General features: G+C 38.8%; 1 protein-coding gene across 3 annotated transcripts in view; it reads right to left on the bottom strand.

The window, feature by feature from the left end:
• Positions 1 to 16,151, bottom strand: part of Dnajb14 (DnaJ heat shock protein family (Hsp40) member B14) — a 62,826-nt gene that overhangs the window by 9,809 nt on the left and 36,866 nt on the right. For 2 of the 3 annotated variants that reach the window (XM_008826166.3, XM_008826167.3), the window contains 4 exons: positions 6,992 to 7,177; positions 4,294 to 4,388; positions 3,317 to 3,426; positions 1,765 to 1,937 (listed from right to left, as the gene is read on the bottom strand). In XM_008826166.3, coding sequence (XP_008824388.1) covers positions 1,765 to 1,937; positions 3,317 to 3,426; positions 4,294 to 4,388; positions 6,992 to 7,177 — 564 coding nt within the window. Of the gene's footprint in view, positions 1 to 1,764; positions 1,938 to 3,316; positions 3,427 to 4,112; positions 4,176 to 4,293; positions 4,389 to 6,991; positions 7,178 to 16,151 lie in introns of all 3 variants that reach the window. The other variant, XM_017796396.2, reaches the window with a different exon arrangement.

Below are 16,151 nucleotides of genomic sequence, written 5' to 3'. Positions count from 1 at the left end.
GTTAAGTCTGTTATGCTAATAGGATGCTAAGTCTGTTACGCTAATAAGGTATCCTACTTGCTGTGCTGTGATTGGACCACTACCCCTATATAAGCTTGTGCCTTCCTGCAATAAACCAGACCTGTGTCACTGAACCTGGTCTCCTGTGTCTGAATGTGGCTCCGCTGACACAGTCTCCTCACCAGCCCTGGGGTCCAGGACTGGGTAGAAGCAGCGATGACAGGAGGCAGCACAGGGCAAGGAAAAGAGCTGCCTCAGCACCAGGCAAGCGGAAGAGTGGCCTCAGCACAGGGCTAGCGGAGGAGCAGCCTTGATGCCCATGAGAACAAAGGAGCGGCACCTACGAGAATGGAGGAGCGGCCACCACTGGCGGTGACCGCAACTGACCAATGTTGCTGTCAGCTTTGACCAGAGATGCTTCTTTTTGGAAGGGGTGGTGGTTACTGTAGAGACTCATAACTGGTCAAAATGAGAACAGGTGACTGTTGAAGGCTCAATCCTAAACCTACATCATCTTCTCCAAAGCGCAGAGAACATGGCAAATGAAATGTAGCGTCCAAGAGCTGGAAGGGGTGGAGTGTTCTGGAATAATGTCCACTAGGCATGACCTGGCCATTACACTTATGAATTCACAGCACCTGTGATGATCTGCACAACACTGGGTCCATCAACATTCTAACATGGATGGGGGAAAGAGGCCCACCCCTTTCTGAAGATTTATAGGCACTTAACAGTTGGAAGAAGGAGGGCTCATGAGGCCCTACCCTTCCCTGAGGAGCTATCTGCAGTTAATGGTTACAGGGGGAGGAGACATTTTCTTCAGTGGTATGGCATAACCACTACCAAGAGGCTCGTGTTACTCTGAATACCTACTACCCATGCTCATGTAAGCAACCCTAATTAAACTATGACATTACTAGTTGGGAAGAGGAAGGGGAGGGGGATCGGCAGGAGTGGGAAGGCAACAAGAGTGGATAATAAGAAGTACATATGACCAAAATATTTTATCTACATGTATAAAAATGTCATGATGAAACCCATTATTATGTATAATATATGCTAATAAAAATAAAGCTGTAATTAAATAATATTTAACATATGCTAAATGCTTAATGCATGTTGTGTCATGATGGTAAGGTAACTAATTTAGAGGTCATATAACTTGGTCTAGGTGATATATTATTAGAGGAAGCACCTTGTGAGGTAATCTCATTCCATCAAATATTTACTTATTAAAAGCAACAAGACAAGTACCATTCATTAAATCCTTACTATATGTCAATCACTATGCTGTGACACATGAACAGAAAACACTGCAATCAACCCTAAGAATCGGTGTTAGATTGCTTCCAGGACCCTCAGAGATCAAAATATGAGGATGTTCAAGTCCCTTACATAAAACAGCAGTGTCTGCATATACCTACGCAGATCCTCCTGTGGATGTTATTTCTACCTTACTCACATTGTTTAATATGATGGAGATTCTATGCAAATAGTTGTAATATTGATTAGTGGATAATGACAATAAAAATCTGTACATTCTTAGGAGATATAACTTTTCTCTCTCTGAGCAGTTTTGATGAGCAACTTGTAGAATCCATGGATATGAGATGCTCAAGTAAAGGGGGTTGACTGGATCTCATTCATGTACTGAATTCTGATTATATACCAGGTCATTCCAGAGCATTCTTTGAGTAGGGAAATCTACAATAATTCCAGACTGAAAAATTATAAAACAATGTTAAAAATAGTTGATCGACTTACTTTGTTGTCTTTCTTTCCAGCAATTATTTCGGATATTAGTCACATAGTCTTCTTCCACACTTTTTTCTACCTTTTGTAACAGCATACCTTTATACTCGTTTTTAAAATCCTTGTTGACGTAATAAACAACACCCAAATTTTCTGTCTGCATTTTAATAGTTTGTCCTGACCCACTGTGAAAGAGATGCACGATCATTCTTTTAATTAAAATTGCACATTCAAATATGTAAATCAAGGTAACAGAAATAAAAATAATTTTAAAGTTAGTATTGGTAGCTGGACTAAAGGTGGCACCTGCTTTTAATCCCAGCATTCAGGAGGCAAAGGCAGGTGAATTTCTGTTGAGTTTGAGTTTCAGGAGAGCCAGGGCTACATAGTAAGATTCTAAAGTCTCAAAAAACACATTAATATTAGTAACAGTTACAATCTAGAAAACTGCTTCAAATAACAGTTTTGTGGCCATCACACTTTTAATATAGTATGTTCGTTTTAGTTAGCAAAAGTCTCGAAGTCTTAATTGGGAGAAATATTATTTCTATTGAAAGCCAATCTTTTTTTTTCTTTTTGTTTTGAGTCAGGGTCTTTTTGGTATGTAGCACTGGCTGGCCTAGCACTCACTATGTAGACCAGACTGGCTTTGTATTCACAGAGATTTGCCTGCCTCTGCCTCCTGAGCAATCTTGTTTGTAATAACTGTAAAATCACTCCCAGTACGATTCTACAGCATCCCATATATTTACCGTATTACATGAATGTCATCTAGAATGAATGTCACAGTAAATTTCCTTTTATTTCCTGATCTCTTAGTAAAATCATGTACTACCTAATGACACAAATCTAAGATCAATTACTAATATGTTTGCCTTTCATTTTTTTGACTTTCATGTCATTAAATTTAAATACAGCACTTTTGTCCTTATCCAGAGTGGAACTATTTTTAAAAGTAGGGATTTTGGGGGCTGGAGAGATGGCTCAGCCATTAAGAACACTGGTTGTTCTTGTAGAAGACCCAGGTTCGAATCCCAGAACCCAAAAGGCAGCTAACAACTGTTAGTAATTCCAGTTTCAGGGGATCTGACTGCCTCTTCTGTCTTCTGTGGGCATTGCACGACACAGGTGCACTTACCTATACGCAGGCAGTACATGCATATGCATAAAATAAAAATAATAAATAAAATATATTTTTTTTAAAAGTAGGGATTTTCTTGTAAAAGATTTGGCACTTAAAAAGTGTAAGCACAAGGGCTGGAGAGTTGGCTCAGTGGTTAAGAGAACTGGCTGCTCTATCAGAGGACCTGGGTTCAGTTCCCAGCACCCACATGGTGGCTAACAACCATCCTAACTCGAGTTCCAGGGGATCCGACATCTCTTCTGGCCTTTGCAGGTATTGCATTACATGGGTGGACTTACATGCATGCAGGCAATATGCTCATACACATAAAATAAAAATAAAGAAATAAAAAAAATTTAACACATGTAAGAGCACAGGACTCTTTAAAGAAAGAATAAGAAACAATAATTAATCTTTGTAAAGTTTCACTTTGCTACTTACGATCTGGGATATAAGGAATAAGGAGGATTGGAGACCATCAACTGGCTCAACAATGACACGAGAATCAATACAATAATGGGCATCAGCTGGATAAACACAGAGAAACCACCCTATAAAAAACCAGAGCAGTAAGTTGTAACAGAACTGTAACTACCAGTAATTCAACAGTTGTCATTCACTTAAAGGCACTAAGGGCATCTGAGACCATCTAGTTCAGTACTTTCAAATCTGCTGAGTAATACCAATCTCTTGGTGTGATCCCTAAAAATACAACTCAACAAGTGTTTGAAAAACAGACAATCTGACCTCGCTTGAGAGATGAAGTCATTCTCTCTCTCTCTCTCTCTCTCTCTCTCTCTCTCTCTCTCTCTCTCTCTCTCCCCCTCCCCACCTCCTCTCCCCCTCCCTCTCCCTCTCCCTACCTCCCTCCTGCCTCCTTCTCTCTCCTGTATACACAGGGATGACCAATACCCTGCAGGTTCAAAAATTTTTTGTGCCTTGAATGTGAGGGTGTGTGAGGGGAGAAGATAAATGGCAGAGCTGTACCAGGACTTGTCACTTCTAGTCTAGTGCTCTTTCCATTCACCTTTCTACACCGAGTAGCTTAATTACTATAGGCAATAAGAAATAAATGAATTAGAATCAAGCAAAGACAAAATAATCCTAATTGAAGTTTTTCAGTATCATCACTAAATTTTTTAGGGTCAATAAAAAGAATCTACCTTCAAAATGCATATCTATTACTCAGAAGCATGGAATAGCAAATGTGAAGGGTCATGCGCTCACCACCCCTCACCTGACTTCTACTCCTGCTCCTATGCTTGTCCTCATGGGGTTTCCTAGTCTCTTTTGAATACCTCTGGAAAGAGAAAACTCATTATTTCCTAAAACAACTTTCCCTATTTTTAGACAATCCTAATTGTTTTTTCTGCACTGGAATTTGCCATTTCAAGACTTAGAATCATACATGAACATACATCTCCTCTTTCTTCTTCTCTTTCATGTCCACTGTGTCGGTGCTGCTGTTGATGGCTGTAAGCAGCTCGGCCATTTGAAAATGAATGTACACTACCTAGAAAATTAAAAACACGGTTAAATTAGGAAAGCAATTATGATCAGGAAAAAGAACAACCAGTTTAATTGCTTAAAAGTTACTATGACAGGCAGGCATGGTGGTGCACACATGTAGTCTCAGCAATTGGAAGGTAGAGGCAGGAGGATTTCTGTGAGTTCAAGGCCAGCCTAGTCTACATAGTGAGTTCTAGGCCAGCTGGGGCTACAGCGAGACCCTGTTTCAAAAAAAAGACCAAAACAAAACAAAACAAAAGTTATTAAGAGATGTATGCTTTGAGCAGAGAATGTTTATTTCCTCTCTTCTTGTGAATGGAGGGTAGACAGAAATAAGAATGAACTGGGCTTTGCTTCTTTCAAATTTCTTCTTTTTGAGACAGAGTCTTATGTAGCCCAGGCTGGCCTTGAACTCATTCTGCAGATGAGGATGATCTTAAACGCCTGATCCTTCTGCCTCTACCTTCCAAGTGCTAGGTTTATAGGTGTGAGCCACATGCCCAGAGAGTTTGTGAAAATTTGGTAAGAGATTCTCTGCAACAGAACACTGGTAATTGTTCCTACAAACCTTGGAAACTTATTCTGAAAACTCTGATTTCTGCATTTAAGTAAATCAAACATGTACAGAAATCAAAAGATTGCATTATAATTCCTGTTTCTAAAAATGCTAACAGAAGCTGGGCGTGGTGGCACACTCCTGTAGTCCCAGCACTTGGGAGGCAAAGGCAGGTGGAGCTCTGCGTGTTCAAGGCCAGCCTGGTCTACAGATCCCAGTTGGAGACTCAAGTTGTTTTCAAATAAAGTGATGAATCAGAAATGACTATTATTGAAAAATAAGCTATGTTAGAATTAACAAAGAACTTCAAATCAACTATCAGAAAAAAAAAGTCAATATTGCTTCAAAGATTTCTTATTGGTACAAACATATTTTTAGTCAAAATTGCTAGTTTTAGCAATTTTTCTATTGGGTAATTATGTATTTCAATTTGTCAGAACACAGGCTATAGCTTTAAATCATTCATTTTTACTTTTACAACTCAAGGGTGTTTTGCAAAAATGTCCTACCACTGACTACTGTCTTTCTTGATGATATTCAGAGGCCGACAGGCCTGATTTCCCCTCATTTGGGAAGGCAGTTCTGTTCAGCACCAATGCCTCACCAGATTCTCTGCATTCCAGAGTGAAGGTCATGAACAAGCTTAGAGTTAAAATTTTTTAACTACCTTAAAGAAACTCGAATTTATTTTCACATAAATAACTAATAGTAAATAAGAGTTGATTGATACTTTTGTTTGCACTATAAAATCTATTCATTTGGTAATACCACTATAATATTCCCCTCTGTCAACCTCATTCAAGTGACTATTTCTAAAGTAATACAACAACAAAAATCCAAACATTTTATGCATATGAATCAGGTCTTTCATTGTTTCACTGACAATATGGATGAGGACGTTTACATACACCTGAATTAATCATCTAGAATGTCATTAGATACTCCAGAGAACCAATGTCCAGCAATCACCAGGTACAGGATACTTCCCTCACCATAACAGTGCTCACCTAAGATGCTGCTACTGGATCCTGCCTATACTCTTCTTCAGCCTTAGATAAAACAAGAGAGTATCTGTACTGTAACTGTTTTTTTGTTTGTTTGTTTGTTTTTAAAAAAATACTTCATCTATTGCCGGGTGTGGTGGCACACGCCTTTAATCCCAGCACCAGGGAGGCAGAGGCAGGTGGATTTCTGTGAGTTCAAGGCCAGCATAGTCTATATATCAAGTTCCAGATGGGCTGGGGCTATAGGAAGACCCTGTCTCAAAAAGACCAATAAATAAATAAACAAAAACAAATATTTCATCTATTATTATTTTGAGTGTATTGCCTTCATTTATGTAAGTGCATCTATGTCATACAATGCCCAAGGAAGTCAGAAAAGGGAGACAGATCCCCTGTAACTGGAGTTAAGGATGCTTGTTAGCCACCATGTGGGTGCTTGGAATTAAACCCAGGTCCTCTGCAGCAGACAGTGCTCTTAAATACTGATCCATCTCTCCAGCCCTGAACTGATTTTTTTTTTAATTTATTTTATTTATTTGTATTTTTTATATGTATTTTGCCTGTATGTATGTAAGTGCATCAACTGTGTGCAGTGCCTGCAGAGGTCATAAGAGGGTGATAGATCCCCTAGAACTGGAGTTACAACAGCTGTGAGCTGCCACATGGGTGCTAGAAACTGAACAGAGGTTCTCTGCAAGAGCAGCCAGTGCTCTTAACTGCTGAGACATTTCTCTGGTCCCTTCAACTGTTTTTAATTGAAGTATTTTCTAGGAAAAAGGCAGGCTTAGTAAAAGTAGTAACTTGCAATGCTTTCTCCTCTGAAAGCCATCATGGGATACTAACAACACTGTAAGAAATGCCGTGGTGCTCACACCTGGAATCCCAACACTTCAGAGACTGAGGCAGGAAGACTACCTGGGTCACAGTGAGTTCTAGGCCAGAAGCCTGTCTCAAAACAAAACAAAATCCAGGTTAGAAAGTAGGAAATCTTTGTAAAGCCTATACAGAAGGTTGCTAGCTGAGGAAATATAATTAGCAAAAGTGTACCTGAAGGAAATCCACCACCAAAAAATATATTGAACAAATCTTCAGGAGTTATGTCAGCTTCACAGCCTCGATGGAAATTAAATCTGCCGTTGTCTTGGTGATTGCAGGCTTGTTCTTCATTGCCTGTGAGGTCATACTGTTTTCGTTTTTCTGGATTGCTTAAAACAGCATAAGCATTTCCAATCTCTGAAAAAACAATGAGTAACAAAGATGGTAAGCAACATTTTAGCTTTGTAAGAGATTACCCAGTATAAGGCAGCATCACTTAAAAATACTACTTGAAATTAATCAAGAAATCATAAACAGCAATGATTTCTTTTAAAGGCATTTAATATTTTTACAATGTCATATATTCTCTCTCAATAAAACTTTTTATACTAGTCAGTCAAATCTTCCTGCTGTCTTGAGAATAAAGAAATGCCATCTATTCTCTCTGAATGCTGTGCTGTCCTCTAAAATCTTGCCTCTCTCGGTCCAAGCACTCTAATCTAGCCATTCATCAAAATTATTCAACCTATAAACCAGAGATGGTGGTACACATACCTATAACCCCAGCATGCAGAAGCTGAGGAAGAGGATCACAAGTTCAACAAGGCCATCTTGGGAAACACAGCAAGACCTGTCTCAAAATTCACCCCTCTCCTCAAAACTGTTTAAACCAATAGCAACAGTATCCACCACCTATTGAGTGCCTATTATTTTGTACCAAATGCCTCATTACAACATTAATTCATTAGTATTCCCAACTTCAGAGAAAGGATCCTGAGAATCAAAATCACTAAGTTGTTCAAGGTCAAATTCTCAGTACAATTCATACATCTATTACTCCAGGTAGCTTACACCATAAATCTTTTTGAAAAAAATATTTTATTATTTTTACTTTTTATGTGTATATTGCTTGTATGTATGTGAGTGCACCCGTGTCATGCAAATTCTATGCTGCTGAAGTCAGAAGAGGGCTTGGGATTCCCCTGGAACTGGAGTTAAAGACAGTCGTAGACGCCATGTGGGTGCTGGGAATCGAACCCAGATTCTCTGCAAGATCAGCCAGTGCTCTTAACCACTGAGCCATTTCTCCAGCCCCAGCATAAATCTTTTTAATAAACTTTTTTCCTAATGATTCCAGAATTTTATATAATGCATTTTGATCACATTCAGACCCCCCTCTCCAACCCCTCCCTGCTACGCCCCCATGATTTCATGTCCCCCATTATTATCTATTCTTTTCTTTTGCTTATTTAATTTTTTGATTTCTAAAGGCCTATCAATTCCAATTCACATCTCCCAAGTGCTCCTGGGTACAGGTCCATGCCTGGAATCTAGTCAACTTACCAGGCATCACACCTCTAAGAAAATGGACTCTTTTTCACGTGCCCTCCCCACACCCCCAGGTCTTGTGCATACTTGGCAAATTTTCAGATCTTTCCAAAGACATCCATGGCTCAGAAATACAAACATCATTTATGTTACTTCAATGGAGAATATAATCAAAGATGAAAACATTGTATGTACAAGCAGCACCAATGTATTAATCCAGACCTAAAACAACTGTATGTATCAATCCCTGCTAAACTTGAACTTGCAGCAACAGTATCGGTTTTAGGATGTAGCATCAATAAACTAAATGGTCTATCTTTATGCACTTTAATGCTATTACTTTTAAAGCTATAAATTTATAGGCAAATAAATTGTTTTTAAGGTTTTACTTTTTAAAAATTGATTTCCAAACATTACGATAGTTAGAAAAGAGCTAGAGAAATGGCTCAGCATTAAGAGCACTGTCTACTCTTGCAGAGGGCCTGGGTTCAATTCCCAGCACCCATATGGCAGCTAACAACCATCCATAACTCCAGTTCTAGGGGATCCAACGCCCTCTTCTGAACTCCATGGGCATTGCATGACACTGGTGCACTTACATAACTGCAGGCAATACACTCATACACATAAAATTAAAATTTATTTTTTTTTGTATTTTGGAGACAGGATCTCCCTGTAGCCCCAGCTGTCCTGGAATTTACTATGTAGACCAAGCTGGCCTTGAACTCATAGAGATCCACCTGCCTCTGCCTCCCAAGTGCTAGGACTAAAGGCATGCACCACCACGCCTGGCTAAAATAATACATTTTAAAAAAGATAATTAGAAAATATGAGTACTGCCACAGCTGTATAATTGTGTATGAAAATGCATGTGCTGTGATCACAGTACTTTTTTATTCACGCATTTTGTGCTATGTGCATGATTGGGATTTTTTTTCAGTTCCTCATTACCTAAAGAATTAAATTCAAAATTTATTTTGGTGTTCAAAACATTATAAAAATATATTCCCACATCACTGTCATTTATTGCACACAAAATACCTTCTACTTCATTTTTTTCTTTAAACTTTTATTTTTTTGCTATAGATTCATGTATAATATTAAAAAAAAAACAAAAATCCCCTATCTTTTTATGTAACTTCTCCTAGTGATAATATCTTATAAAATTATAGTAAAATATCACAAACTAAGGATTGGTATTATCAGTCAACAGAACATGGAACATTCTATAATTATCTTTAGAGTACTTCTAATTTTTCTTATTGTCTATGTGCATGATGTGTGTTGTGTGGAGTTGGTTCTATCTGACCACTTTTACATGGGTTCTAGGGACTGAACTCAGGTTATCTGGTTTGCACTTGCTGATCCATCTTGCCTGTCCGATGCTACTTTCTTATAATCACATTCAACTCCTGCCCCATCATGCCCCTCCTTAGCCCCTGACAACTACTGAAATACTGGCCACTTCTGTAATATTATCAGCTCAAGAATGTTGCAAGCCAGGAGCGAGGGTACACACCTGCAGTCCCAACAGCTGGGAGGCTGAGGCAGAGGATCTTGAGTTCAAAGTCAGTCTTGGTTACATACTGAGACTCTGTCTCACAAAAATAAAAATAAAAAAGAACATTATATAAATAATGCAATATAAAAATACGTTCATATAAATGAACCTTTTTGGAATGGGTTCTTTTCAGTCAGTATAGCCAGACTGATCCAGCTGGTTCCATCTCAAAACTTTGTTCCTTTTTCTTACTAAGTAGTATCCATGATATGGATACAGCACTGTTGGTTTAACCACTCATCCCCTGAATCACAACTAGGTTCTTTCTAGTTTGGGGCTATTACAATAAAACTGCTACATACCTTTACATACACGTTTATGTATAAATTATGTAAATTTTCATTTCTCTAGGATAAATGCCCAGGAAAGCATTGCTGAATTATATAGTGCCTCATAATTAGTTTTTTGGTAGACTTCCAAAACTATTATATACAGAATAATTCTTATTTTATATCTCCTCAACTCTATTCTCTGCATCCTCGGTCATATTTGAAGTTGCTCTTAGTTTCTACTTTACCTATTATGATTGACTGATAGATAGATAGATGATTGATAGATAGACAGACAGACAGACAGATAGATAGATAGATAGATAGATGATAGATAGACAGATAAAGAGGTATCTTGTTTAGGATTCACTTTGCCTTTCTCTAATGGCTAATGATGCTAAAATATTTTCATAGGCTTCCTTGCCATTTGCAAATCATCTTCCATAAAAACGTCATTTCTTTTATGGTGTGTGTGTGTGTGTGTATGTGTGTGTGTGTGTGTGTGTGTGTGTGTGTCTGTCTGTCTGTCTGTCTGTCTGTGTCTGTGTGTGTGATCTCAAGAATGTAAAAAGGAGAAGGTAACCTTGGGTGAAGTTCCTCTGGTATAACCTGCCTTTGTCTTTGAGACATAGTCTCTCACTGTCCTGGAAACCCCCCAGGAAGCTAGGCTGGCATAGCAGAGAGCCCCGGGATCCACCTGGGATCACTAGCTGCCCATGTCTGGCATTTTTAACATGAGTTTTGGAGATCTAACTCAGTGCTTTACTGAGTTACTGCCATAACCCCTTTGTGCCTTTTTAAGTGATACTGTTTTAAACTTGCTATTAGGATATATTAATTATATGTAAAAATTGGTTTCATTATGACATTTTCATACAGGTATATACTGTATTTGGATCATACTCCCCATAGCCCTCCCTATCTTGTCACCCTCCATTCCCACTAATCCCTTTCTTCTTCCCAACAGGCCCCATTTCTACTTTCATGTCTTTTTGTGTATACACCAATTAGTTTAATTAGGGGTGCATATAGGAACATGGGTATGGGCTTATTTACAGGAGCATGAGCAATGTAGCAGTGGCTACACCACTGTAGAAATGTCTCTCCCTACCAGAAACCATTGCCTACCTACAGATTCTCAGAGATGAGTGGGGGGGGTGGCTCATGAGCCTTTCCCTCATAGCAACTGCTAACTGCCTATAAATCCTGGATGGTGGGGCTTGATGAGGCCCTCCCCACTGTGAAAGAACACTGAGGAGTCAACTTGTGCAGGTCTTGTACAGTTAGTGAACCAGAGCTGCTCAGAGTTCAGAATTCAATGGCCACATCACACCTGGAGACAAGTGCCCATTCCACTCCATCCTCCTTCAATTCTGACATGCTTTCCATCCCCTCTTCATGATGTTCTGAGCCTTGGAGTGGGTGGTAAAGATGCTTCATTTAGAGCTGGGAGTGATACTTTTTTCACTTTTACTTATTTATTTTTAAAAATATTTTTATTTTTTATGTGTATGAGTATTTTGCCTGTATGCATGTAAGTACATCACATGTGTAGTACCCACAGAGGCCAGAGAGGGTGTCCTGGAAATGGAGTTAAAGATGGTTTTTGGTCACCAAGTGGGTACTGGGAATCAAACCTGGGTCCTCCAGAAGAATAGCAAGTATTCTTAACTCCTGAGTCATTTCTCCAGTCCCATCATTTTATTTATTTTTAAAGTCTTTTGAGAGAGGGTCTCACTGTACTGCCAAGTCTGGCTGTATACTTATGGACTCTGTGACCCTTCTGCTTCAGCATCCCAAGTAGCTGGGATGGTAAGCACCACCACACACAGCTTCTTTTGTTCAATTTTATTAGTCCTTTCTTTGTTGGATATATGTTTGACAAATATTTTTCTTCAAGCTGTACTGTATGCTTTTATCCTTTTAATAGAGCAAACTTTACAATGTTTTGAAGACCAGTTTACTAACTTTTCCTTATACAAACAATGCTTTTGGTTTTTACTTAGGTAATCATTGGCTAATCCTATATCCTAAAGATTTGTCCCTGTAACTTTCTAAAAGATTTTTAAAAAATTTATAATTGGAATTATGATGTATTTTGAAGGTTTTCTTTGTTGTTTTTACATAAAAAAAGGAGACTGTGGTCAAGGTTAATTTTATGTGTATGTATATCCAACAACTCAAAAATCAATTCTTCAATAGGCTGTATTGGGGGCTGGAGAGATAGCTCGGCAGTGAAGAGCAACTGCTGTTCTAAAGGACCAGAATTCAGTTCCTACCTCCCATGTCAGGAGGCTCACAACTGCCTGTAATTCCTTCTGGCTTCCACAGGCACCTGCATGTATGTGCATATAACACACACACACACACACACACACACACACACACACACACAATAAGAATGTTTAAAAAGTTGGCCTTGGCCGGGCTTGGTGGTGCGCACCTTTAGTCCCAGTACTTGGGAGGCAGAGGGAGGCCAATCTCTGTGAGTTCAAGGCCAGCCTGGTCTACTTAGTGAGTTCCAGGCCAGCGGGGCTACAAGGAGATCCTGTCTCAAAAAGACCACCAACAACAAAAAAGTTATCTACCATCCACTGATTGTTTTTGGAGCCTGGTCTAGAATCAGCCAGGACTAACTATGTGGTCTGCATCTTAGTTCTCCGCCTAGTCTGCTGCTGATCTATAGTCTATCCCTCTGCCAGGGCCTTACAATTCTGGTAACTGTTAACTGTATCCTAAGTGCAGAAATCAGCTATGTTGACTATCCTCATTCCATTCTTAAATTATTGTCAGATATTAAGTTTCTTCTGCATCTCCAAATAAATTTGAGAATAACGTTTCTATCTTGCAATGATTAATACAGAAATTGTGCTAAACTTGTGTATCGATTTAGACTTAAAATTTGAATGTGTTCAGTTTTCCCATCTTTGTACACACTCTGCTACATTTCTCTAGAATGTCTCTGAGTTTTTTGATATTGTATCATTTTCAGCAAAAAATGTGATAGTTTTGCAAAAAGTATAAGTATTTTAAATGTATGTAAATGTTAACATATTTTAAAATTTCAGTGTCTATATATTCTTTGCTAAAAAACTGAAATTCAATTGATTTTGTATGTTTATTTTCTATATTGTAATCTATGGGGTTTGCTTACTAGAGTTTTCTATAGATCCTCTGGGATGTTTCTTTTCTTTCTTTTTTTTTTTTTTTTTTACAAAGATAACCATTTCAGCTGTAAACTGGGACAGCCATTACCTATTCTTCTCTACCTTCTCTTACCCTAACAGTGACTAGAACTTCCATCACTGAGCTGAATGAGTGGTAAGGAGGCTTTATTAGTTACTTTTCTTATTTCTGTGTCAAAATACCTAACAAAGCACCTGAAGGAGGGAAAAGTCTATTTTGGCTCATAGTTTAAGAAGGGATAACTCCATCATGAAAGGCAAGGTGTGCTGGCAGGAGTGTGAGGCAACTGGTCATCTTGTATTCACAACCAAAAAATAGAAAGAGATGAATGCTGGTGCCGGATCCTGGACCATGGAAAGGCACCCCAACATTCAGGGTGGGTCTTTCCTCCTCAGATAAACCTCTGGAAACACCCTCACAGATTCACCCAAGCAAATGCTTCCTAGGTAATTCTAAATCTAGTAACGGATGAAGATGAACTATCACAACATAGTAACTGGAGTTAGTTTCTTACAGACAACATATGGTGTTAACTGATAATAATAAAATATACCTTTTAGTTGGTATAGTTAGATCATTTACATTTAATATAATTACTGGTAAGTTAGGGTCTATCACTTCTATTCACCTTTTGTTTTCGCCCCATTTTCCACTTCTGTTTCCTTTCCCCTGAGTTCCTGTGTGCTACCTGAACATTACTTTAGGATTTCACTTTGCATTATTCTACTGTCATCTCAGTAGACCTCTAGCTAGACCTTTGATTAGCTGCTCTGGATCTTATATATCAATAGCATCATCGTTTTATTAGTTTGAATAAAGTATAGAATCCTTGCCTTCAAATGTTTTTTTTAGATTTATTATTATTGTATGTGTGTTTGTCTTTGATTTTTAGATTGACTATGATGTGTCATGGGATTTCTTTGGGCTTATCTGCTTGAGGCTCATTCAACTTCTTGAATCTAAAAACTTGAAAAAAGCCAGACATGGTGGCACACCTTTAATCCCAGCACTTAGGAGGCAGAGGTAGGTGGATCTCTGTGCGATCAAAGCCAACCTGGTCTCCATAAGTGAGTTCCAGTCCAGCTGGGGCTATAGAGAGACCCTGTCTCAAAAAGACCAAAAATAAGTAAAAAAATAAAAACTCGAAAAAAACTTTGCCAAATTTGGGAAGACTCTAAATCTTACTTTAGTACTGTTCAGCTGTCTCTTCCCCTAACCCTTTCAGTACCTGACTGACCTGAATGTTAGCTCTTTTGTCAAGCCTCCTGTTCTATGAGGCTGTTTCTCCCGTGTGCACTTTCTCAGTTGTTCAGATTGGGTAATGTCTACTTTTCTATTTTCTAGCTCATCAGTTCTTTATTTATTCTGCCATTTACTCCATTCACTGAAAGGTATTCCAGATCTTTAAAGTTGTAAAATTTCCACTTTGATCTTTACATCTTTGTTCAGGCTTTGTATTTCTTTGCTGATCTTCTGTTTGTTTGTTTATAGCATAATTTATAATTGTTTAACAAATATTTATATAATACTTTAAAATCTTCCCTATGCAATTCTAACTTTTCTTTTTAATTGCCTGAGTTTTTAAATTCTGTCTGAGATCCTGGTTTTTGAAATGTCAAGAGATTTTTAATTGAAATTTGGTTGTTTTGTCTATTATGAGGCAGGATCTTAAATGTTATGCTTTAAAAACTTCTCTTACATCATTCCAGCAGAGTAGGGGAACACTGCCCCATTACTTCAGGTAGACACATCTGGGTTCCCCTCAGGAGTCTGATGACACCCAAATGGGGGGAGACTTCATTACTGCTAGGCAGAGATGAGATTTCCATATTAGGACCATAATGGTCTCCCTGGCTAGAAAGAGAAAGGATGCCACACTACTGCTCTCTATGTACTCTACCAACATCATTGGGATATAGCTTTGGTATATCTGGACGGGGTACAAGTCCCAGCACTCCATTATGCCACGTAGAATACCACTTGTGATGGTTAATCTCAACTGCCAACTTGATTAGACTGAAAATGCCTAGATTAGTAAAGCACTCTTGGTGTCTTTCCATAGACAATTACATCATGAGGCCCTGACGGGATGGATTATCCTTTGATGGATTCACATGATGTTATATTATTAGAAGGTGGTGAAAGTTATGAGGTGGGGCCTAATTGGAGGAAGCAGACCACTTGCAGCATGCTCTTGGGGTTGTATCTTAACTTGGCTTCCTTCCTGTATCTCCTTTCTTTGCTTCCTGTCCACTGTGATGTGAATAGCTCTGCCATGTCGTGCCCCTCCCCTTTATGATGAACTGACACCTCTTAAACCATATGACAAAATGAATCCTCCCCTTACGCTGTGTACATCAAGTAGCTGGTCACAGTGATGTAAAAGTAACTAATACTCCACCCTAGTGGGGAGGAAAATGGGCACTGCTTAAAGCGCAGAGAAGAATGGCAGAGGCAAAAAAGGAGGGACCTTTATCCCATTCAGCATGAATGAAAACTGAAGCTCGAACTCACTACAGGGGGTCAGAGCATCTCACTACCTCATGGAAAGGATAGGCAGTCCAGTGTAAGGTCAGAGTGAGGCCTGCTTTTTCTGTAGTATTTGAGTACCATGTTTTCCAGCACCCACTGTAGAATATAAGGAAAAAACCAAAACTACAAACACCCAAGTGACTCCCTTCAGTGCCATGCTGCTCTTGGGTCCTGAGGTATTGAGCTCCTCTACTTTCTCGCCACCTTTCAGTCTTCCTGTGATCATCTAATTTGTTTAATGTATAACGTTCAAGGTTTTTAGCTGTATTCTGTGTGAGGAATAAAGACAAGTGTA

Source organism: Nannospalax galili, unplaced genomic scaffold (genome assembly GCF_000622305.1).
Source record: "Nannospalax galili isolate Female #2095 unplaced genomic scaffold, S.galili_v1.0 scaffold189, whole genome shotgun sequence".
Taxonomy (NCBI): domain Eukaryota; kingdom Metazoa; phylum Chordata; class Mammalia; order Rodentia; family Spalacidae; genus Nannospalax; species Nannospalax galili.
Note: the sequence above shows the minus strand (reverse complement) of the source record. Positions and strands in the feature narration are given on the sequence as shown.